Source organism: Grampus griseus (genome assembly GCF_964374135.1).
Source record: "Grampus griseus genome assembly, chromosome: 20".
In the NCBI taxonomy this organism is placed as follows: Eukaryota; Metazoa; Chordata; class Mammalia; order Artiodactyla; family Delphinidae; genus Grampus; species Grampus griseus.
In genome coordinates, this window is record NC_139014.1 from 16,469,449 (window position 1) to 16,493,347 (window position 23,899).

At 38.2% G+C, this 23,899-nt stretch overlaps 1 protein-coding gene across 2 annotated transcripts in view; it reads left to right on the forward strand.

The window, feature by feature from the left end:
- Nucleotides 1–1,313: 1,313 nt before the first annotated feature.
- The window catches only part of NSF (N-ethylmaleimide sensitive factor, vesicle fusing ATPase), a gene marked incomplete at its 5' end in the record, with an annotated part of 157,261 nt that continues 134,675 nt past the window's right edge, over nucleotides 1,314–23,899 (forward strand). Inside the window, one exon of one of the 2 annotated variants that reach the window (XM_082678887.1) lies at nucleotides 1,314–1,520. In XM_082678887.1, coding sequence (XP_082535013.1) covers nucleotides 1,314–1,520 — 207 coding nt within the window. The remainder of the gene's footprint in view (nucleotides 1,521–23,899) is intronic. The other variant, XM_082678888.1, reaches the window with a different exon arrangement.

Here is a 23,899-nt window from a genome sequence, read left to right on the forward strand (position 1 = left end):
TTATAGCTTTTCCAAGTTAATAGATCAGAGTTCAACTAGTTCCCTGTCCTTCCTGATAAACTCTCTGATCCATCGATGATTTAGTTAACATCTGATTTGTCCAACAGCACACTCTGGTTCTCAGGTACAGTGTGAGAGTTTACGAAACTTACCTGACCTTTTTCTTCTGTCCCCCTGCCCATCTTCAGGTCACTTATTGTTATTAGTTTTCCATTTTAAATCGCTAAAGCCTGCCCAGCTCTTCTAATTCTTTCTTTCCTTTCCTCATATTGGAAAAAACTATTTTTTTCTAATTAACTGTTGAAAACGTAACACATCTGATCAATTTTTATTATTGTCTTGTGTAAATATAAAGAGAAATATAAGATAGTAGAAGCAATAAGATCATCAGAGACCCTATTTGGGAGAAACTCTCCTCTTGTAGAGAGCTGTTATTATTATCTATTCTGAGGAAATGGTATGGTAGAAAGGAAACATCAAGGTCAAAAAAAAAAAGGCCGAATTTAGGGCACAGTTTATTCAAATTCCACCGTGTATATATTGTCTAAAATGAACACTGGGAATTGACAAAAGTTGTTAGACACAAATTACCTTTATTAATAAATATATTTAATAATAAACTAATATATAAAGATACACAAACAGTCACAATTCACTTACACATTTGAGGAAAATCTTTTTTTTTTTTTGGTACACGGGCCTCTCACCGCTGCGGCCCCTCCCGCTGCGGAGCACAGGCTCCGGCTCTGGACGCGCAGGCCCAGCGGCCATGGCTCACGGGCCTACCCGCTCCGCAGCATGTGGGATTCTCCCGGACCGGGGCACGAACCCGCATCCCCCGCATCGGCAGGCGGACTCGCAACCACTACGCCACCAGGGAAGCCCCTGAAGAAAATCTTAACCTGAGTTCTCCAGGCTACACATAAGCTAAATGTAAATGCCAAGGCTCATCACTTTCAGGAGCTAGGAAACACATCCGCCTACAAACAAAAGCCTGAATTCACGCAGAATTTGAATTCAGAACCAACTACACATTACTGATCTTTCCAGGGGCGAAGGCCAGTAACCGCGCTGGGTGCTCTTACGTACATTTTCACACTTAAGTGGGTCTGGAAGCATAAAGTTAAAAGGCCATTAAAGGGCAGAGATAAGCAGGGGCTCAGTGATTAAAAGCATCAACGTCCTATACGTCCTATAAAGTCCGGCGCAAACAGCCAGTTGTGATGAGATTCGCAAAACGAGCTCTGGACAAAGTCGGCAGCAGACACGTGAAAGACCCAGAAGCCCCTCCGCCCCGGAAGCTCGCGTTCAAAATGGCGCCACCGCCCCGCCCGCCCCGGGCTGCCGTCGAGCCCGCGCGTGCACTGCAGGGCGGGGGCGGCGGGGCGCGTGCGCGGCGTCTAGACGGCTGCGCGCCTGCGCGAGAGCGGGCAGCGAGTGCGCGCGCGGCGGGGGCGGGCTCTTCAGAGCGCCGGGCTGCAGCGGCGGAGCCGGACGTGTCCGCGAAGATGGCGGGCCGGGTGAGTACAGTTCGAGGAGCCGCGGTTCGAGGCGGGAGTGCCTGGCTCACGGGTAACTGGAGGTCCAGACAGCCCCAGGGGAGGGGAATGAGCCTGAGCAAACGGGACGGTGAAGGGGGGTGGCAGGCCAGAGAAGCTGGGAAGAGGGAGCGGTGGCAGGGGATTAGCCCTCCTCAGAAACTCCGTCCCCGTTAGAAGCTCGAGGGAGGAGACCACCTCGCTACCCGGGTCTCCTAGGTCTCCCTTAATCCTCCCTTTACATCCCTTGGGGCTTGTCCCCCTCTCTTCTCAAGCTAGCGGCAGGCTCGTGGCCGTCCCAGGCCGGTCTGAGGGCTCTAGGGGTTTCTCCGCACCCTCTTGCGAGGGCTTATTAGGTGCCGCCTCTGGAAAAACTGCGGGGGATCCGTCTGCTGCATTGGGGCGAGGGCTATGACAGGGACCAGAAGGAACCCATTTCTGGTTCTTCACAATAAAAGGTCTTGAGAAAGGAAGAGGGGGTGCAAATGACTTTTAGTGTTGAAACCCGGCCATCTGGGGGACGTGTCACTGCCGGCTCAGGCAGAAATGCCTTGAGCTTGGAGTGGGGATGGATTTGGAGTGTCGCGTTTTCCTTTTATGAATGACAGCCGTTTCGAATGCAGCAGGATATGTTGTAGTTTCAGGGTTTTAAATTTTACTTCCTCCTTTAGCCTCTGAGATCGCGGGGTAGTATGGGTTTGGCGAGGGGAGATAAGGCCTGTTCTGGCGTGTACTGCAGTGTGCGTTGAGCAAAAACCTCTCTGAGGGATGGATCCTGCCCAGAGATTACACTGGTCATAAACCTGGGGACGTTAACTGCGTCATTAGGGGATAAGGATGTGCTTGACTGATTTATTTCTACTGGAATATTTGAATAAATTTGCATAGATTATGCATACACGCAAATGTTCTCCCTAAAGGAAATTGTTAAGTCGGGAGATTCTAGAGTGAGAAGAGACCTTAAAGGTCATATAATTAGGCCTGTTTCTCTTCTTTTCCCTGCAGCCTCTCCTTTTATCTACAGCTGCTCCAAATGTGCTTCAGATTCTCTTTCCCCCGCTTCTAAGGAGCCCCATTCCTCTATATTCACCTGCTCCCTCTTAACAAACTCAGGCTTCTCCCATCGTAAACCCTCCCTCCACTCCCACAGCTGTCACCTTTTCTCTTCCCACTTTACAGCTAGAAATCTTGTCTCCATTTATTTGTCTCCCATTTGCTTGCCACCTACCTACGCCTCAACCCACTGCAGCCTGATTTCTGGCCCTATCATCCCACTGAAACGTGCCCCTAAACTTAACTGACATTTTTCATTCCTTGTCTTACTTGATGCCTCAACAGCGTTGGACATTGTTGACCGTTGCCTCCTTCATGGAAAATGTTCTTCCCTTGGCTTCAGCCTCCCTCCTGTTTTTAGTCAGACTGCTCTTTTGCAGACTCACCCTCCTCTACTCTGTTATTCAGTGCAGATGTTCCTCAAGGCTGTCTCCTCACTCTGTTTTCTCCCCAGGCAATCTCTTCTAAGCCCAGCTTCAACTACTATCTAGATGCCAACGATTCTCAGTATCTTACTCGCAGTGCAGACCTATCATTTAAGTTTCAGATCAGTATGTCAAACTGACTATTTAAAATCAAGGCACCTCAAACTCAACTTGTTCAAATTCAAACCCATGGTCTTAGCCCACCTAATTAGTATTTTTACAGGGTTTCTTATTTCAGTGAATGGCATCACAATGCATTCCACTTATATAAGCTGGAAACCTGAGGAGGGGGCGAGTGGGTCATTCTTTATACTTATGTCTCTTACCATATCCTCTGCCCTCAAGGAAAATTCATCACTGAGTTCTGTTTCCCCCCTCAGAAAAGGGTATTATTAATTATTAGGGCCAAAGAATCTGGGTTGGGCATTACTGCTTTAAACTGTATCCAAAACACCCACTGGACTAGTCACATGGGTTCTGTCATTTTAACATCCTAAAAATCTCTCCAATCTGTCAACCTCTCTACAACTTCATTTCCACCCCCTTTTCCCAAACTACTATCATTTCTGGCCTGGACTACTTCGGGAAGCTCCCGAGTGGCCTCCTTATGCCATTCACCACATTGATTATTCCCTCCCGTGCCCATTGCTACTTAAACCCCTCCCTCAGTAACAGTCATTACTTTTGGGAGAAGACTAAATCCTTAACTGGGCCTTGAAGGCCCTTTGTGGTTCTGCTCCTGCATCTCTACTCACTGCCTTACTCTCTATGCTCAGGTTATATAAGCCTTTCAGTTCCTTGAACCTCTTACCACAGGGTCTTTGCATGTGTGTTTCCTTTCTTTGTGATGTTCTGCTCCCAACCATTTACCTCTTACTCATAGATCACTCAGCTCCTCAAGGGAGGCCTGTTCTGATGATCCCCCACTAAGTCAGGATCCTTTGTTAATATGCTCTTGAAGAACTGAATTCCTTTCCTTAGATATTTATGTCTGTCATTTAAAATTTATTAGTGTGATTGCCTCTACCACTAGACTTTGCTTTCCATGAAAGCAGAGACCATGTTAGTTTTTTACTTACTATCATCAGTGCTTTGCACCTGCCTGGGGCCTAGGGTTAGTGCTTTGGGTACCATTGCTTAGCTACAAATGTATCTCATTTAATCATGACAAAACCACCCTGCAAGATAGGTAGTATTAACTTTGTTTTACTCAGAGAGAGGGACTTAGTAACTTGCCAGGTTCACAGCCAGCAAGAAGCAGGATTAGCATTTGAATTCAGGTCAGTTCATCAACTTAGTTGCAAGGGTATAAAGAAGAGTAGATTTACTTTACCTAGAACTTGCCTGCTGTCAAAGTTTAATTTTGAAAAACTACCTTCTATCTTTCGGAAAATTTAAGCACCTTTGGCCCATCTTGAGTGGTCTTATCTTTTCTTCCTATAGCCATAATTGTCTAACAACTACCTATCCATGTTTAACAAATACAGTCAGCCTTGTTGTAATTCTCTTTTTATGGGAGAAAAGCTATTTTGAGTTTTTACTGCTTTTGATTGGTTTAGTTAATTTTGGCATTCTGACATCAGCTTGTAAACGGTATTTATGTTCACTCTGTTATTGAAGATTTGTATCAGTGTTGCTGATGATAGCATTAGTAACCTGTGTATCTTGGCCTTTGCTTTTCCTGACCAAAAAAGAAAGCATCATATTTAGTCCATCTGGGAAACTGAAGAATAAACTGTGTGATGTTATTCAATATAGCATCTAGGTCATCAGAAATTGGTTAATCCCTAAAATACTTTGAAGCCCCTAATCTCAAAACTAAAGAACCTAAAAGAAAATAATTTTTGTCATTATTGTTTTAGTGTATTTATTATATGAGAAAAATATGGAATGACAAGTTGGATACATTTTATAACACGATCAATTAATTTAAACGTATCTGGTTCCTTTTGGCCTTTCAAAAGATTCAATTAGGTAATAGGTTTTTCTCAGCTGTTTTAAATTTTTGCTAGTAATAAATCAGATTCTAAAGTTATAATTCTTATTACTTACATTGACTATAGACTCTTATTTATAAAAGACCTCCACGTACAGATGGCTGCCACTGCCCTAGGCCTCCACACCGTCTTTCAGAACTCTCGTGCTGCAATTGCTCTGGAATCAGGGAATCAGAAGCAGAGGAAAGAATCTGAAATGTAGCCTTAATAGCTGAGGAGAGCTGACTCTAGGCAGGGAGAAGCTCCTTAGTAAAGCTTCTCTGTTTGGTGTTGCTTTCCAGACCCCTTAGACTACCACTGTCACCCCACTCCTGAAGAAAAAGGAAAGAGAAGAAGATAGGCTTTCCACAGTGCCTGAACTTTTTTGTACTCTCTCTTTTAAAATTGCCAGAAATCTCACTTACTGGAAATTTAGCAGTCCCTTTCTGAAAATACACATACATTAATGAAAATAAAACCAAGGGATTGTTTTCTTCATAAATTCTTACATCTAGTGGAGGTAATTTGTTTTAAGAAATAGGAGTAAGATGATGTTAAATAGGAATCTAAGAGAGGGAACTCTCTTAGCTGTTGAAAGGGGTTTAGAAGGATGTTAGAGGTAAGTTTTACCTAATCTGGCTGTTTGTCTAGGTCAGGCTAGTATATTTAGTATCAGTATATTGAAAAAGTTTTTGTAACCTAGTCCAGAAACCTAACCATTTATAACATTTTTATGGGTGAATGACATCTTTACCAAATGACCAACCTTCAGATTGGAACACAAGTCCTAGATTGGGGACAGCTCATGGGCAGTACCACAAGTCAAAACAAATAATATAAAATGTTTTGTAGTCCCATTTCCTAAAAAAGAGTTTTACTGTCCGGAACATATCAGCTCTCTGCAATCTTGTATGCAGTAGTTATTGCTTTTGTGTATCACTCTAGTGGAGATTTTATAAAGTATGTTCAAATGCAATACATTTTAGAAAATAAAATTGAACTCTTTAAGCACTATCAACTAGCTCCTTTCTGAAACCCAGAGGAATTTATGCTTAAGATGGATGTATTCTTTTTTCAGGTATTTAAGTAAGGGTGCAAAGGTGTAAGGTGAAAGTATATTATTTTACTATTGAAAATTCTTGAATTGTTAGAGCAGTGAATCCTCGGAAACAGCTACATTGGCAATACACTAGTCACTTGCTATAAGGCTGTTCTTAAGGGTCCATACTCTGGGTATGTGTATAGGTAAAAATCTCTTAATGAGGTCCTTTATCCTACTTCAGTATTAATGCCCTTGAATGGGCTCTGAGACCTACCTTACACTGCCTTCAATTTCCTAGTGATTTAAACTCATTTTCAACTTATTTTTTTTATGATGCAAACTAAATATTCCTTGTGTGACTATAACTATTTCTAGCTCTATGCACTTTAAACAAGAATAATTCATATGCGCCTTAAGAGATTTCAAGCATGATGAAAAGTACAGAAAATAGTATAACATACATATATCTATGTGCCCATCATCCAGATTGTGTCTACATATTGTGATATTTGCTTTGTATCTTTTAGAAATAAAACCTTATAGATCCAGTTGAATCCCCTTTGTATCCCTTCTTTTTATAAAAAATTTATTTTATTTATTTAGTTTTGGCTACGTTGGGTCTTCGTTGCTGTGCGCGGGCTTTTTCTAGTTGCGGCCAGCAGGGGCTGCTCTTCGTTGCGGTGCACGTGCTTCTCATTGCGGTGGCTTCTCTTGTTGCAGAGCACAGGCTTTAGGCGCATGGGCTTCCATAGTTGTGGCACGAGGGCTCAGTAGTTGTGGCTCGCGGGCTCTAGAGTGCAGGCTCAGTAGTTGTGGCGCCTGGGCTTAGTTGCTCCGCGGTATGTGGGATCTTCCCGGACCAGGGATTGAATCCATGTCCCCTGCATTGGCAGGCGGATTCTTAACCACTGCACCACCAGGGAAGTTTACATACTGTGAAATTTGCTCTATATCTTTTAACTTTTAGAAATAAAACCTTATAGATTCAATTGAATCCCCTTTGTATCCCTTCTTGATTCCACTGACCTTTTCCAGAAGTAACCACTACCCTAAAGTTGGTATAAATCCTTTCTGTTCACATCTACGTATGTTTGTGCCCATAACTAATATATTGCTTTTTGTGTTTTAAAAATGTATATAGTGGTGTCATAATGTATATTTCCTTCTACAGCGTGCATTTTTTCATTTAAAATTGTGATTGAGATTTAGTCATGTTGAAATTACATAGAGCTAGTTAATTCTGTTTATTGTGTAGTATTCTATTTTGTAAATATACCACAATTATCTGTTTTCTTATCAGAGGACAATTTAGGTGGTTTTCAATTTTATTTCTCCTGGTGCACACATTCTTGTATATGTCTCCTTACATATGAGTGTAACAGTTTCTTTAAGGTATATGTCTAGAGACGTGGACATGTACCCTATGTAGAATAGCTACATAGAATTGCTGGGTGATCAGTGACCTTTATCTTTACCTAGTTATAACAGTTTGCAGTCTTACCAGCAGTATATGAGTACCTGATACTCATGTCCTCTCCAGCACTTAATATTGCAGACATTTTAATTTTTACAATATGATAGGGGTAAAATAATATTGTTTAAATTTGCATTTTTTTCCTGATTACTAGTGAGATTGAGCATTCTTCATATTGGTCTTCGGAGTTTCCTCTTCTGTGAATTACGTTTGCATATCCTTTGCCCATTTTTTTTCTTTTGGGCTGTTCAGTGGTGATCTTTTCATGTTTGCAGTGTTTTAGATTTAAATTTTATTTTAGTTATAAGTACCCATTTTTTTAAACCTCTATAAGTAGTGTACTTGTATGTTTTAAAACAGATCGTTTCCCACTTTGAAATTAGAAAGATTTTCTTTTAAAAGGTTTTGGTGTTTGATTCATCTGGAATTTATTTTTGTGTTTGGTGTGAATTAGGAAGCTAATTTTATCTTTTCCATATGTATAACCAGTTGTCCCAATGTCATGTATTGACTCCATCCTTTTTCCCACTGATTTGTAATGCTACCTCTGTTTTATATCCACTGTAAGTCTAGACTCTATTCTGTTTCATTATTCTGTTTGTCTATATGTGCACCAATACCACTGTTTTAATTACCATAGCTTTAAAATTATTCTTGCTATCTGGTAGTGTTAGTCCCCCTCATTTTTCTTCATTTGGCATTTCTTGCCCTTTCCATATGAAGTTTATGAGCAACTTAATCCCTCCTTTAAAAAAAATTTTATATTTATCTTTTGCCATTGATTTACATTTTTCTTTATAGTATTTTATACGGGCAGATACAAAGATCATTTCAATAAAATTTAGCTGAATTACTCTAGGAAGCTGATAAGCTGATTTTCTTCCCTCCCTCCTTTCTTTCCTGTTTTTTTTTGCCATTAAGCAAAAAGTGCTAATAATTTATTGCAACTTTGTGCCCTATAGATTTGCAATCAGATGAATTAGCATTAGCTGTTTATGAGTAATGCAGGGTGTTTTGGTCCTTTGCTAAATTCGGAATGAAGTGCTAAAATTCTGATGTATTTTGCACTAGCTATGTAGATCTTTGGTAATGGAGAAAATAGGAAAATTATTAAAGTAAGAAATAAGTTGTCATTTTTGAAACCCAACATTCACTTCTTTATAAAATCACTAAATATTAAAGAGAATTTTAGGATTTCACTGATGGATTATTATTTTTTAATTTGTTATTAATTTATTTTTGACCAAGTGGCTTATGGGATCTTAGTTCCCCCATGAGGGATTGAACCCGGGTCCTCGGCAGTGAAAGCGCAGAGTCCTAACCACTGGAGCGCCAGGGAATTCCCATCGCTGGTGGATTTTTTAAAAGTGTAAAGTGTTTTTAGTGTTATGGGCATATGAGCAAACATTTTCTTACTTGGTTTGACAAGCAATGAAAATAAAACTTATCACTAATTCTGGGTCTTCCAAAAAAAATCTGAGTGCGGAGATTAAAACGATTTAGTTATCCTAGTTACTTTTCTCCTAGAGAATAATATTGACAAAATTTTTTGAGATGATAGCAGACTTAGATCCCACTGTTTAGAACAAAGCCTGGCATGAAAGTGTTATTTAGTAAATGATTGTTGAATGGGGGAATGTTTATTTCTGTGTACCTTAGTAAATTATCATTTTGGACAGTGTCTGTAGTTAGATTTTAATGTTATGTTCTCTGCCAACTATTGAATACTGTTGTTTATTCTGTTATCCAAGTCATTAATATAGCATAGATCTAACTTTAAATAGCTGCTGGCCTCCGATACAGTCCTTTTCTCGATCTGCAGATATTGAGTCTGATAACTTTTTTGTTTATATAGACTTCCAATCAATTTACTACTTATAAAGCATCAAAATAAACAACTATAAAGTTTTACCAAGTTAAAGGATGAAATGGACCAAGAGCATTATTGAAGTCTCTTTTCCGTATTTTCTTCTCTTCTATTATAGAAGGAAATGAACCTGCCATTATTTCTGTTTTTATGAAGTTTATTTCTCTTAGTGCAATGATTCCCAAAGTGGAATCTGCAGACTAGCTAATCAGCATCACCTGAGAACTTGTTAAAAGTGCAGATTCTCTTACCCCACAGAGGTTGATTAAATTAGAAATACTGGAGGTGGGGCCCTTGCAATCCCTTAACAGTTCTGAAGATGGTGTATGCTAAAGTTGAGGACCATTGACTTAGGATTTTGAGCTCTCCAATTTACTTTAACAAATTGTTCGAGATTTTTTTCTCCAGATTTCCTTCCAAATGTATACTCAACCTTGTTATTTCTAGATTTCAGCGTTATTGTCTTACCTTTCCTTTAATACCTTCTTCACCTGTATCCAATTTTCAGACGTTTAAGAAAGCGTAAGTTATTTCGTGCAGTATGGAGAATTAGGTACCTTGACAGACCTTTCCATGGAAAATATTTGCAATGCTAGATAGCATGGTAATTACAGTTAATTAAAAGATGTTGTATTCTTGAAATTTGCTAAGACAGCAGATCTTTCTTTTTCTTTCTTTTTTTTTTTGGCCGTGCTGGGTGGCTTGTGGGGTCTTAGTTCCTGACAAGGGATCGAACCTGCGCTGCCTGTGTTGGAAGTGTGGAGTCTGAACCACTGGACCGCCAAAGAAGTGTGCTAAGACAGTAGATCTTAAGTGTTCTTACCATACACACACACACAGAAGTAACTTTGTGAGGTGATGGATATGTTTATTAGCTTGTTGTGGTAATCATTACACAAGGTATACTTATATCAAAACATCACTTTGTATACCTTAGGCAAAATTCCCTAAGGTTGAGCGTGTGCATGTACGCTTGTGATCCAGCAGTTCTTCTGGAGTGGGTGTATGTGGGGGTGGGGGTGGGAGTATAGCTATCCAATTGAAATGCATACATATATTATTCAAAAGACATGTAATGTTATTAGCGACAGTATTCATAATTAAAAACTGGAAACAACTCATGGATAAATAATGGTGGTATATTCATATAATTATATATTGTAAAAAGCAAGGAAAATGAACTATTGCTACATGCAACAAAATGGATGAGTGTTAACAATCATAATATTGATGGGTAGAAGTCACACACAAAATAATACAAGCTATATGATTCCATTTATATAAAGTTTTCAACAGGCTAAACTCTGATTTCTATCTCTGGTGGTAGAAACAAGATAGCAGTTATCTGTGGTTGGGGGTGAAGAGCTAGTGGTAAGGAGGAGGCAGTATGGGATGTTGGTAATGTTCTCTTTCTTTAACTGGGTGTTGGTTACTCTGGGTGTGTTCACTTTGCAGAAATTCTTTGAGCCAAACACAATGTGTGTACTTTTCTGTATCTGTGTTTTCTTTAATAAAAAGTTGATTTAAAGAAGTGGTAATGTTTTTTTCCTTAAACTAGGTGGTAGGAACATGGTGATTGTTTCTTGGTATTTTATATCTTACGTTTTTAATAAATATTTTATTTTTATTCAGTATTCAAAAAATATAAAAAGTAGCCACTACTTCATTGTTAATTGAACATCTCCTGCACAGAGCACAGTGCCTGGAACATTATAGGTATTCATTAAATATTTGTTCCATTGAACAAACGTAGGGTAGTAATTCCTTTTTGCCTTCCGACAGCCAATCTTTTACTCAATTATTTATAAATAATTATTTCTAAATAACCAAAAAATATAAATAATACCATTATATTATTCTTATACTATCAAGCTGAGTTTATTAAACAGAGAAACCTCTCAGTATTACAGGCACTTGCATCATGAATTATTAGCATGTTTAATTATAGTGACTCAGATTAACATCAGCAATTTAGATTAATATGGATGTAAATCAATAGATTTTGCAGCTTTGAAGATGTGAAATTTAGTAGACTTTCTAATATTTTCGGGTATCTCACTTTTTTTCTTTCTTTTTTTTTTCTGAACAACTGAAATCACAGCTAACTTTTTCTACTGAAACTTGTGTTCCACCTTCTGTACCATGCTGCCTCTTGCTTCTTGCCTGTCTTGCATCTCTAACTTTCTACTTTCCTGAATGCCCTGTGTCTCGCTAAGGGAAGAGCCCAGAGCTGTGGGACTTAGGGGTTGGGACTGGGGAGAGGCTCTAAGGCCTGGGATCCTTGTTCTGATTCCTTCTGCAAAAATTCTTCTCTCCTTCTTCACCCTTCAAAAGAACGTAGGTGCCAAACTTTCATCAGGATGTTGGGAATAAAAAAAAAAAAAAAGCTTCACAAATATTGTTTTGATTTCTTTAAGAACATTTGGAATAAACTTTTCAGAGTAAGAACACTAAGTTACTAAATAAGAATATCTTAAATTGAATGAATGGTATTTTACAGTTTTGAAAACACCTTCACAGATCCTTTCTTGTTAGACTCTCAGAGCAACCTTATGAGTTGGCACTCTCAAAATTCAGTTCAACAAATATATTTCAACTAACACAGAAACCCTCAGCTAACATCATACTTACTGGTGAACACTGAAAGCTTTCCCCTTTAAGATCAGGAACAAGATAAGGATGTCTGCTGTCTTACACTTCTATTGAACACTATTTTGGAGGTTCTAGATAGGGCAGTTAAGTAAAAGAGTAAAAAAGGCATTCAAATTAGAAAGAAAGAAAATTATATCTATATACAGATGAAAGAATTTACAAGAAAAAAACGTAGAGCTAAAAAATGAATCCCATAAAGTTGCAGGATACAAGATCAATGTACAAAAATCAGTTGCATTTCTATACACTAGCAATGAACAATTTGAAAATAAAATTAAGAAAACAGTTCCATTTACAATAGCATCAAAAAGAACAAAATACCTATGACTAAGTTTAACCAAAGAATTGTAAGATTTGTACACTGAAAACTATAAAACACATTGAAAGAAATTAAAGATCTAAATACATGGAAAGACATCTTCTTAGAAGGAAACGTAGATGAAAATCTGTTCATGGATCGGAATACTCCCAAAATTGATCTATAAATTCAGTGCAGCCTCTTTCAAAATTCCAACTGCTTTGTTCCCAGAAGTGGACAAGCTGATCCTAAAATTCATATGGAGTTGCAAAGCCATTTTAGCCACAACAATTTGAAAAAGAAAAAGAAGAGTAAAGTTGGAGGACACACTTCCTGATTTCAAAACTTATTATAAAGTACAGTAATCAAGATGATATGGCACTGGCCTAAGGATAGTCACATAGTCATGTAAACCAGTGGAATAGAATTGAGAGTCCAGAAGAAAACCATACATTTATGGTTAATTGATTTTCAACAGAGGGCCAAGACCATTCAGTGGGGAAAGAATAGTCTTTTTAACAAGTGATGCTGAGACAACTGGATATCTACATGCAAAAGAATGAACCTGGACCCTTACCTCACACCACATACAAACATGAACTCAGAATGGGTCAAAGATCTAAATCTATAAAATTCTTAGAAGGAAACAAAGGTGAAAATCTGCATGACCTTGCATTAAACAGTGATTTTTTAAAAAAAGATACGACACAAAAAGCACAAGCACCAAAGGGAAAAATAGATAAATTAGATTTCATCAAAATTTAAAATTATCATGCATCAAGAAAGTGAAGAGACAACCCACAGAATGGGAGAAAATATTTATAAATCATATGTCTGATAATGGTCTAGTATCCAGAATGTATAAAGAACCGTTATAACTCAACAATAAAAAGAAACTCTATTTTAAAATGGGCAGAGGATTTGAATAGATATTTCTCCAAAAAAGATGTGAAAATGACTAATAAGCACATGAAAAGATGTTCAGCATCATAGTCATTAGAGAAATATAAATCAAATCCCACAATGGGATACTACCTCACACCCACTAGGATGGCTATAGTTAAAAAAAAAAAAGTGTTGGTGACAGTGTAGAGAATTTGGGACCCTCATACACTGTTGGTGGAAATGTAAAATGGAGCAGCCATTGTGGGAAACAGTTCGGCAGTTCTTCAAAAAGTTAAACATAGAATGATCCAGCAATTCTCCTAGCTATATAACCAAGTGAGTTGAAAATATATGTTCATACATAAACTTGTACATGAATGTTCATAGCAGCATTATTCATAATAGCCAAAACGTGGAAATAACCCAATGTCCATCAGCTAATGAATAGATAAAACAAATGTGGGTTATCCATACAGTGGAATATGATCACAAAAAGGAATGGAGTGCTGTCACTTGCTACAACATAGATGATCTTGAAAATATTATGCTAATTGAAAGAAGCAATCACAAAGATGACAGATTGTATGATTCTATTTATATGAAATGTTCAGAATAGGCAAATCCATAGAAAGAGAATGTAGATTAGTGGTTGCCAAGGGATGAGGCAGGGGAGAATGGGGATTAAATAGCTAATAGGTACAGGGTTTCTTTCTGGAGTGCTAGAAATGTTCTGGAATTAGATAGTGGTGATAATTGCACAATGTAGTGAATATACTAAAAATCACCGAAGTGTACACTTTAAAGTGATGAATTTTATGTTATATGAACTTGTCTTAGTCTGTTTGGGCTGCTGTAACAAAATACCAGAGACTGGGTAGCTTATAAACAACAGAAATTTATTTCTCACAGTTTTAGAGACTGGAAGTCCAAGATCAGGGTGCCAGCATGGTTGAGTGAGGGCCCTCTTCTGGGTCACAGACTTCTCATTGTATCCTCACCTGCTGGAAGGGACAAGCTAGTTCTCTGGGCCCTCTTTTATAAAGGTACTAATCCCATTCATGGGGGTTCTTGACCTACTCACCTCCCAAAGGCCTCACCTTCTAATACCATCGCCTTGGGCATTAGGTTGTCAACGTATGGATTTTGGGAAGACAAACATCAAACCATAGCAGAAGTGTATCTCAAAAAATGCTAATAAACACTTCAACTAACGTTGCATATACTGGGTGGCACAGGCATGCCAGAGCTTAGAATAGTGGTACTCAACTAAGTAGTTTAAGGCAGCTGGTGATAAGTAGTGATAAGGCTGTTGGAGAAGCACAAATAATAGAGATATGGGAGATACCCAGTCTTACTAGGAACCAAACAAAGAGTTGTATAGACTTGGCTTTGTAAGATGGGTAAGATTCCATAGGTGGAAGGGGTTTGGAATAGGAAATTCAGGCAAAAGGGGTAGTATAAAACAAAGGTATGGAGTTAGGAATATGAAGTATCAATACATGGGCTTTATTATTTAGGAATCACATTTTTAGTTTTAGGTCATGTCTGGTGGCAGACAGAAGATTGAATTGGAGAAGAGAAATTAGAGTCAGGGAAACCAATCAGGTTATTGCAGTTTTTTTAGGAGAGAGGTGATGTTGGCTGAAATAGATCAACAGTTGTGAGGATGGAAGGGAGGAATCAAATGGAAGTTACAGTGCAGAAGTAGAATTAATAGGTCTTGGCCCCAATTTATGTATGTGTGTGCACGTGCGTGAGTGTATTGGATGGTGAAGGGGAGAATGACCTTGAAATTGTGAATTTGAATGAATTGAAAGGTTAATGATGACGTTAGGACAGCCAGAGAAACAAATTAAAATGAATACTGAGGAGAGGGAGATACCACTGAATTTCTCAATTAGAAAGGCATTGGTGACTTGGAAGAGCCATTGCAGTAAAGTAGTTGCTGGAGAGGATTTCAAAGAAGATTGCCAGAGGATGAGAAGATGGGAGGCAAGGAAGGAGACTTGAGAAATTTGGTTGTAAAGTGAAGAGAGAAAGGTTGATAATTTGAGGTAAGAGAATTAAGGAACTTTTGCTTTTTAAGTCACTATGAGGGGTGTGGACCTGCCTCTGGAATGAGAGAGGCTTACTGTCAGTGACCCAAGAGGCGAAAGACCAAAGGCTGCATAGGCGGGTTGCCATCAAACCTACAGATGAGGGATTCTACCTCCTTATACTTTTGAGATATGTGCCTTAAGATGCTTCTGTAAGGTTAAGAATAGAATGCTGTGATCCTTGAATGTGACCAAATGGAGCTACAGTACGAGCTTGAATCAAATTAGAGGTAGCTATAGGATTAAAACACACAATCTTTAGTTTATTCACTTTAAAATTAGATTTTTTTATCTTCTAAGTATACAAAATTCAGAATGAGTCATATTTTAAAAATCATTTAGAGAGAAGTAATTTTCCTATGAGAAAACAAAAATGTTAGCTAGAGCGAGGGCCGGGTGTTTGCAGGTGTGTAAAGCTTTTAAAACAGCGCCTGGCGTGTAATAAGCTCTCAAAACACATTAGCTGTTATTATTGACTCTCCTCCAGTCCAGCCACCAAGTGGATAATCATTCGCCTCAGTGCCATTTATTGAATAGTTCAGCTTTCCTCTACTGATTCTAAATCTCACATATCAAGTTCTCACCTGGTTCTATTTCTGGATTGTTTGTTCTACTCCATTGAACTGTTTCTGTACTAATACTACAATACATTGTTTTATTTTATTTATTTTTATTTTATTTTTAGTTTTTTTTTTGGCCACGGGATCTTAGTTCCCCAACCAGGGATTGAACCCCGGCCCTCGGCAGTGAAAGCGTGGAGCCTAACCACTGGACTACCAGGGAATTCCACTAAATTGTTTTAATTACTGTGTACGGCATGTTTTGATGTCTAGTAGGGCCAGTCTCATTCTTTGTGAAATTTTTCTTGGCTACTTTCACAAATTAAAAAAAAATTTTGTTCCCTTCTCATTTTGCCTATTACATTTATAAAACTTTGCCAGTTACAGTTTAGATTGAATTTGCTGAAGTCCCATTGGATTTTCTTATAATTACATTAAGTTTATAGGTTAATTTGGAGTTGATGATATCCTTACAGTATTAAGTCATTGCATAGAATGACATCATATATCTCTACATTTACTTGGATATTTTTTTTTTTTTTTTTTTTTTTTTTTGCGGTACGCAGGCCTCTCACTGTTGTGGCCTCTCCCGTTGCGGAGCACAGGCTCCGGATGCGCGGGCTCAGCGGCCATGGCTCACGGGCCCAGCCGCTCCACGGCATGTGGGATCTTCCCAGACCGGGGCACGAACCTGTGTCCCCTGCATCGGCAGGCGGACTCTCAACCAATGCGCCACCAGGGAAGCCCTACCAATTTTTTAATTCCACAAATATTTATTGAGTGTCTATTATGTGCTAACTATTGTACCAAGTACTTCTCCAAATTTTAAAGTAATGTATTTTGAGGCATTAATGAATGTTCCCAAGTTAATGCAGTCTTGGAGAGGAAATTATTTATTCACAGAGCCAAGGATTTAGTTAACTGGCTTATGACTTGGTGTTCATTTTGATGCTCAGTCATTGGTTAATCTGCCCAGTATAAATAAAATTTTAACTCTTTGTATATCTATCAAAAGATTCTGTGTTTCAGACCATATCTTGTAATTTCTTACAGAGTTTATTAAAAAGTATGTTTTCTTAATTTATATACAAAAATCTTTGCCACACTGTAGTCAAAGAGAATTAGATTTAACCTACATGGTTTAATTATGAAGAAAAAACACACATAAGCAAATTATGAGACCATGTCTTATATTTCATGAATAATGACAGTGTCCTTTTATTAAGCATGTCCTTCCAGTTATTTTCCTAATGTGTGAGGTCATCACTGTCTATGCAGAAACAGAGGTCTGATGAAATATACCATCAATTAACTTTAATACAAAAATTTTAATTTGGGTAGTAAAATAGCAGCTATCTATATTTTTTAACTTGGAAAATGCAGAAAGGAAGAAAATAAATCACTCATAGTCCCATTGTCCAATCACAATTGTTTTTTACATTTTGGTGTGTTTTTATTTTTAATTTATTTATTTATTTTTGCGGTACGCTGGCCTCTCACTGTTGTGGCCTCTCCCGTTTCGGAGCACAGGCTCACGGCCCTAGCCACTCCGCGGCATGTGGGATCCTCCCGGACCGGGGCACGAACTGGCGTCCCCTGGATCGGCAGGCGGACTCTCAACCACTGCGCCACCAGGGAAGCCCTGGTGTGTTTTTATTTAATTTCTTTGCTATACTTAAAAAAATAAAACTATAAAGTAAAATTTATATATATATGTATATATATACATGTATACATATACTATCCTGTGATTTGAATATTATGAGGATATGATATTTAATTAAGTGAATATGTTTTAGTTTTCATTGACCATCACTTTGAAATAGGACTTTTAGTTTGCTTCTAATTCATCACCGTTAAAGTAATCCTGTAGAGGACAACTTTGTACATAAAAGTTCTCTATATTTAAAATTATTTTCCTAAGATAAGGGTTATTTATTGTAAAAAACAGTTTATTGTAAAAAACAGTTCCAACCATTCAGAATTGTGAAAAGCGAAGGTGTTTCATTTATACCTTCTTGTTTCACCTCAGTGGTAACTAATTTAGTGTGTATCTTTTTTATTAAAAACTTACTCTACATGCTATTTTATTTCTTTTTTAAAACTTAATTCTATATTGTGGACATTTCCCTTGTCAGTACATACAGAGGTACCTTGACCTTTTAAATGGCTGCATAGTTGTGATACTTTTAACCATGCGCCTATTCACGGCATTTATTTAGCTTTAGACTGTGATTTTTTTTTTCTATTACAAATAATTCTTTACTGAATATCTCTATGATGGTCATAATAATAGCTGAGATTTATTATTTACTCTATATCAAGTGAATAAGAATACTTCATTTAATTCTCTTGTGTATGTTTGGGTGGTTGTGCATTTATTCCTATGTCCTCCTGTTTCCATTCCTGCCCATAGGGAGAGTAGAACTTTAGATCAAATTCCCTTGCGTCTTAGTGGAAGAATTATTACAGGGAAAACAAACAATCTTACTTTTCTCAGGAGGAAGAATTGCCAATCTGATGGTTAGTATGGGACATTCATGCCAGGAGTTGTAGGTTTTATACTTCCTCTTTTCACATCCTGTGCCCAGGACTAGCAGGCCAATATGGTCAGCAACCTTAGACTGGCCTTTAGAGGTAGATCTGGCCATTCTCCTAGTTCTGTTTATTCCTACAGCTTGGATGAGGACTGGTTGGGGAGAGGACTGAATCTGTTCTGCAGACCTAGTTGGCTTTCTTTTCCAGTAGGCCTACCTGAGTACAGATGTACCAAGGTCTAGGTCTTTGTTGCATGTGTGTATGTACCTTGTACCTGAACTATGTTTTCTAGTTTGAACATTTATACTGTCTTTACATGGGAATTATTGGTGATTGCCCAGCCATTAAAAAATCAGACTATCACTTCTCAACTTTATTGAGGTATAACCTATATACAATAAAATACAATCAAGATATAGAACATTTCTGTTATCTCAAAAAATTACTTCATGCTTTTCTGCTGTTCATTTCACCCCGGCCCCAGGCAATCACTGATTGTGTGTGTGTATGTGGTTGTTACTCTAGATTAATTTTGCTTCTTCTATGATTTCATGTAATTACAAGGTGATGCAAAAGAGTTCATCCTATATTATATAAGCATCTGGCTTTACTTGGCATTATGTTTTTGAGGTTTACTCATGTTGTTGCATATATCAGTAGGTAGTTTCTTTTTAATTGCTGGGTAGTGTTCCATTGTATGGCTGTGCCACAATTTGTTTATCCATTCAACTGTTGGTAGATCTTCGTGTTATTTCAGCTTTTGACTATTATGAATAAAGTTGCTGTGACCGTTTGTGTACTAGTCGTTGTGTGGCTGTATGTTTTCATTTCTCTTTGCTTAAAACCTAGGGGTAGATCTGCTGGGTCACATTAACCTTATAAGAAACTGCATTACATCTTTGCCACTATTTAGTGCTGTCAGCCTTTTATATTTTCCTTTGTGTTTTTTTTTTCCCTCAAAAAACCAAAATGGGAGCTCAGGTTTTTTTTTCTTTTTCAATATAAGTTTGGAAAGGAATTTTAAGGCCCTAAGGGATGTCACCTATGTGAATAGTTACTGATTTGAGATGGATAATGTGAAGGGTATCCCTCCATGCTCTTTGCAAGATTACTATAGGACACACAAATTTAGCTTATTTCTGTCCATCACTTCTAGTCCCACAGGACTTCACAATTTTAATAGAAATTATTATTTCAGGAGTTTATAGCAGAGTGGTTCCATAGGCCTGAAGACACGGATTACTGATGGCCTTTCTCACACTGCTCTAGACTAGCACCATCTAATGAAACTTTCTTCAGTGACAGTTAATAGCCACATGTGGCACTTGAAATGTGACTAGTGCACCTGAATTTTAAAATTTTAATTAGTTTTAATTTTAATAACCATATGTGTCTAGTGGTTACCTTATTGAATAGTGCAGTTATAAAATGTTATTTTTCAGGAAGCACAAAATTGAGTGAGACTTGTTAGCTGAGCTGGCTCTGGGGCAAGTTCGTATATTCTGTCCTACTTCCCTTTCCTGTGGGGGAATTTGTGTCTCTAGACAGATGTAACCTAGGCCTGAAGCACCACAGAGAAGACCAATGGATTCATGAGTGTTGCAGTTATCTGTAATGAGGTCTTATAATCAGGTACTACACGCTTTGGGTTTTTCTATTTATTTTGCCCTACTGAGTTCTTTGGTAAACAATAAAGCATATATTTTAAAAATCCAATTTTTAAAGTGGACCTTTGGATGAAAGTATGTTATTTAAATTTGAAAACTATGCAGTGATGCCCAGAGGAGTCCTGATTACCTGCCCCCCCCGCCCAATTTTTTTCTTTTTGATGGGAAGAAGCCAGTTCTCTTTCTGCACTTTAAAGGCTCTCACGTAAGTAATGATATAACTTTTTTTTTCCTTTGGCATAAGGATTATATATTTAAAAAATTTTTTAATATTTATTGATGGAGTCATTTAAAAATAACATTAAAGCCCATTACAGGTTATCATAAAGAACCTATCTTTAAGCAGAGGCTGACACACCATTTTAAAGCAAGTATACTCCAATAAAGATGTTTAAAAAAAAAGAACCTATCTTTATGAAAAGATAACTACAGTTTACAAGGCAAAAAAAAAAAATAGTGAGTGGCACTGTTTTACATTTTTGCAAATCTCTGACTTAGAAGACAGCTGTAATTCTCACACATCTGCATCTGCATTCAATCTGTTGTCTCATGCAGATATGTAATTGGAAAAGAAAGGAGTATTTTTAAAATTTACACTGGAGTATAGTTGCTTTACAATGTTTTAGTTTCTGCTGTACAGCAAAGTGAATCAGCTATATGTACACATATATCCCCTCTTTTTTGGATTTCCTTCCCATTTAGGTCACCAAAGAGCATTGAATAGAGTTCCCTGTGCTAAACAGTAGTTTCTCATTAGTAATCTATTTTATACATAGTATCAATAGTGTATATATGTCAGTCCTAATCTTCCAATTCATCCCACCCAACCCCCTTTCCCCCTTGGTATCCATACGTTTGTTCTCTATGTCTGTGTCTCTGTTTCTACTTTGCAAATAAAATCATCTATATCGGGCTTCCCTGGTGGTGCAGTGGTTAAAGAGTCCGCTTGCCAGTGCAGGGGACATTGGTTCAAGCCCTGGTCTGGGAAGAGCCCATATGCCGCGGAGTAACTAAGCCCGTGCACCACAACTACGGAGCCCACGTGCCACAACTACTGAAGCTTGTGCACCTAAAGCCCGTGCTCCGCAACAAGAGAAGCCACTGCAGTGAGAAGCCCATGCACCGCAACGGAGAATAACCCCTGCTCGCTGCAGCTAGAGACGGCCGCACACAGCAACGAAGAACCAAAGCAGCCAAAAATAAATAAATTTATTTTAAAAAAAAAATCATCTCTACCATTTTCCTAGATTCCACATATATGTGTTAATACGATATTTTTTTTTTCTCTTTGTGACTTACTTCACTCTGTATGATACTCTTTAGGTCCATCCACGTCTCTGCAGATGACCCAATTTCATTCCTTTTTTTTGCGGTACGCGGGCCTCTCACTGTTGTGGCCTCTCCTGCTGCGGAGCACAGGCTCCGGACGCGCAGGCCCAGCGGCCATGGCTCACAGGCTTAGCCGCTCCGCAGCACGTGGGATCTTCCCGGACTGGGGCATGAATCATGTCCCCTGCATTGGCAGGCGGACTCTCAACCACTGCGCCACCAGGGAAGCCCTCATTCCTTTTTATGGTTGAGTAATATTCCATTGTATATATGGACCACATCTTCTTTATCCATTCCTCTGTTGATGGACATTTAGGTTGCTTCCATGTCCTGGCTATTGGAAATAGTGCTGTAATGAACATTGGGGTGCATGTGTCTTTTGAATTATGGTTTTCTCTGGGTATATGCCCAGTAGTGGGATTGCTGGGTCATATGGTAGTTCTATTTTTAGTGTTTTAAGGAACCTGCATAATGGCTGTATCAATTTACATTCCCACCAACAGTGCAAGAGGGTTCAAAGTAATGATATAATTACTTCTGCTGAAGTTTTCATTAAAAATTTGTTGAGATTTTCATTCTTTTGCGTAGCAATGAGTTAATAATTTTTTACATTTCAAGTTGTTAATGAAAACATTTTATAGCCTTCAGACAGTTAAATATTCTAGTACCTCAGATAACTAAACTTATATAAATTTGCCTGTCAGTTTCGTATTTTCATTTCATAATAGCTATGTGGCCGTCGTGGCTGGGCTTTTATCATTGTTTCCTAGAGGCAAGGTCAGTGTTAGAAAAATTGTGGAATGTTCCCTTGGCATTATTGTGATAAGTAAACAGCTACTATTTATAGGGTCTCATATTTTGATGAGAAAATGAGATACCGTGCTTGGCTTACCATAAAAACACAGATGCTTCTAGACTCCAGTAGGGAGGCCGTTTGCTCACAGCATCTGTTTTAGTTGGCCAGCCAGATGACTTTTACAGATTTTTTCACTCTTATTTAAAGGACACCAACTCTTTGACAAGTAAACAAGTTTACAAATGAAAAGGTTAACTTAGCATTTTGTAAATTTTTACATAACTTTGGCTATATCAATTCTGTGTAATTTTGAACTATTAGATAATTTTATTTAAATTATATCACTTCCTAAGTAACCTTGAAATGTCCTTTGTGTCCATGTTCTTTGAATTGTTTATTCTGAAGTTGGGATAGATTGTATTGATCTGTAAGTTCATTTATTCAACAAATGTTTAATGAGCACTGACTGTGTGCCATGCCCTGTCTTAGCCCTGGGAACCATAGATCCGAGCAAGATGTAGTCTCAGTCCTTGAGAACCTTATGTCTTTTATGCAGTGTAAACAGATAATAAAAATACAGTTAAGTTCTTCCATTTGACCTTTATCTTATAGGAGGAGAAGATATCTAGGAAGGTCTTCTAGAAAATGTAATGTCTGAGCTGAGAAATTGTAGAATAAGTAGGAGTTGGCTGGACAAGGGGCTCAGAGTTAGGGAAGAGAGGAATATAAGAGAAAGAAGTGGGACTTCCCTGGTGGTGCAGTGGTTAAGAATCCGCCTGCCAATGCAGGGGACACAGGTTCGAGCCCTGGTCCAGGAAGATCCCACATGCCGTGGAGCAGCTAAGCCCGTGTGCCACAACTACTGAGCCTGCGCTCTAGAGCCTGCGAGCCACAACTACTGAAGCCCACACACCTAGAGCCTGTGCCCTGCAACAAGAGAAGCCATCGCAACGAGAAGCCTGCGCACCACAACGAAGAGTAGCCCCCACTCGCTACAATTAGAGAAAGGCTGAGCGTAGTATCGAAGACCCAGTGCAGCCAAAAATAAATAAATTTATAGGATAAAAAAAAAAGAACTTGAATGTCATAGAAAGCAGTTCTGGATTTTGCAGGGCCTCGGGGTTAAAATATTGAAAAAAAAAAAAAAAGAAAGAAGCTTGTATGTGAGAGAGACCCCAGGGTAAGAAGGAAACAAAGTTCTGCACAGTTTGGTCAGGTGGCCGGTCAAATGGTGACCATGGGCAAAAATACTATCTCATTCGGAAAGCAAACTTATGACCTTATTTGTGTCATGTTCTAAATTAGTGATTTCATAGATCTCATACACAAAATATGTTTTGATCCTATATCCCCAGTATATATACCTATTTATTTTTAAGTGATACACTAATAGTTTATATACATAGTAAAACATACACAAAAAAGAAGGATGAGCTAAAGATGAACTGTAGAAAATTCTCTTAATTTTATTTATTAATAATTCAGAAAGCAAAGTGATGCTTTACTATTCTTTAAAATCTAGGTTTAATATTTTGTAATACAGCTATTCAGAGGTCTATTTCTAAATTCAGGTTTTTTTAAAAAATAAATTTATTTATTTATTTTTGGCTGTGTTGGGTCTTTGTTGCTGTGCGCAGGCTTTCTCTAGTTGTGTCGAGTGGGGGCTACTCTTCATTGCAGTGTGCAGGCTTCTCATTGCGGTG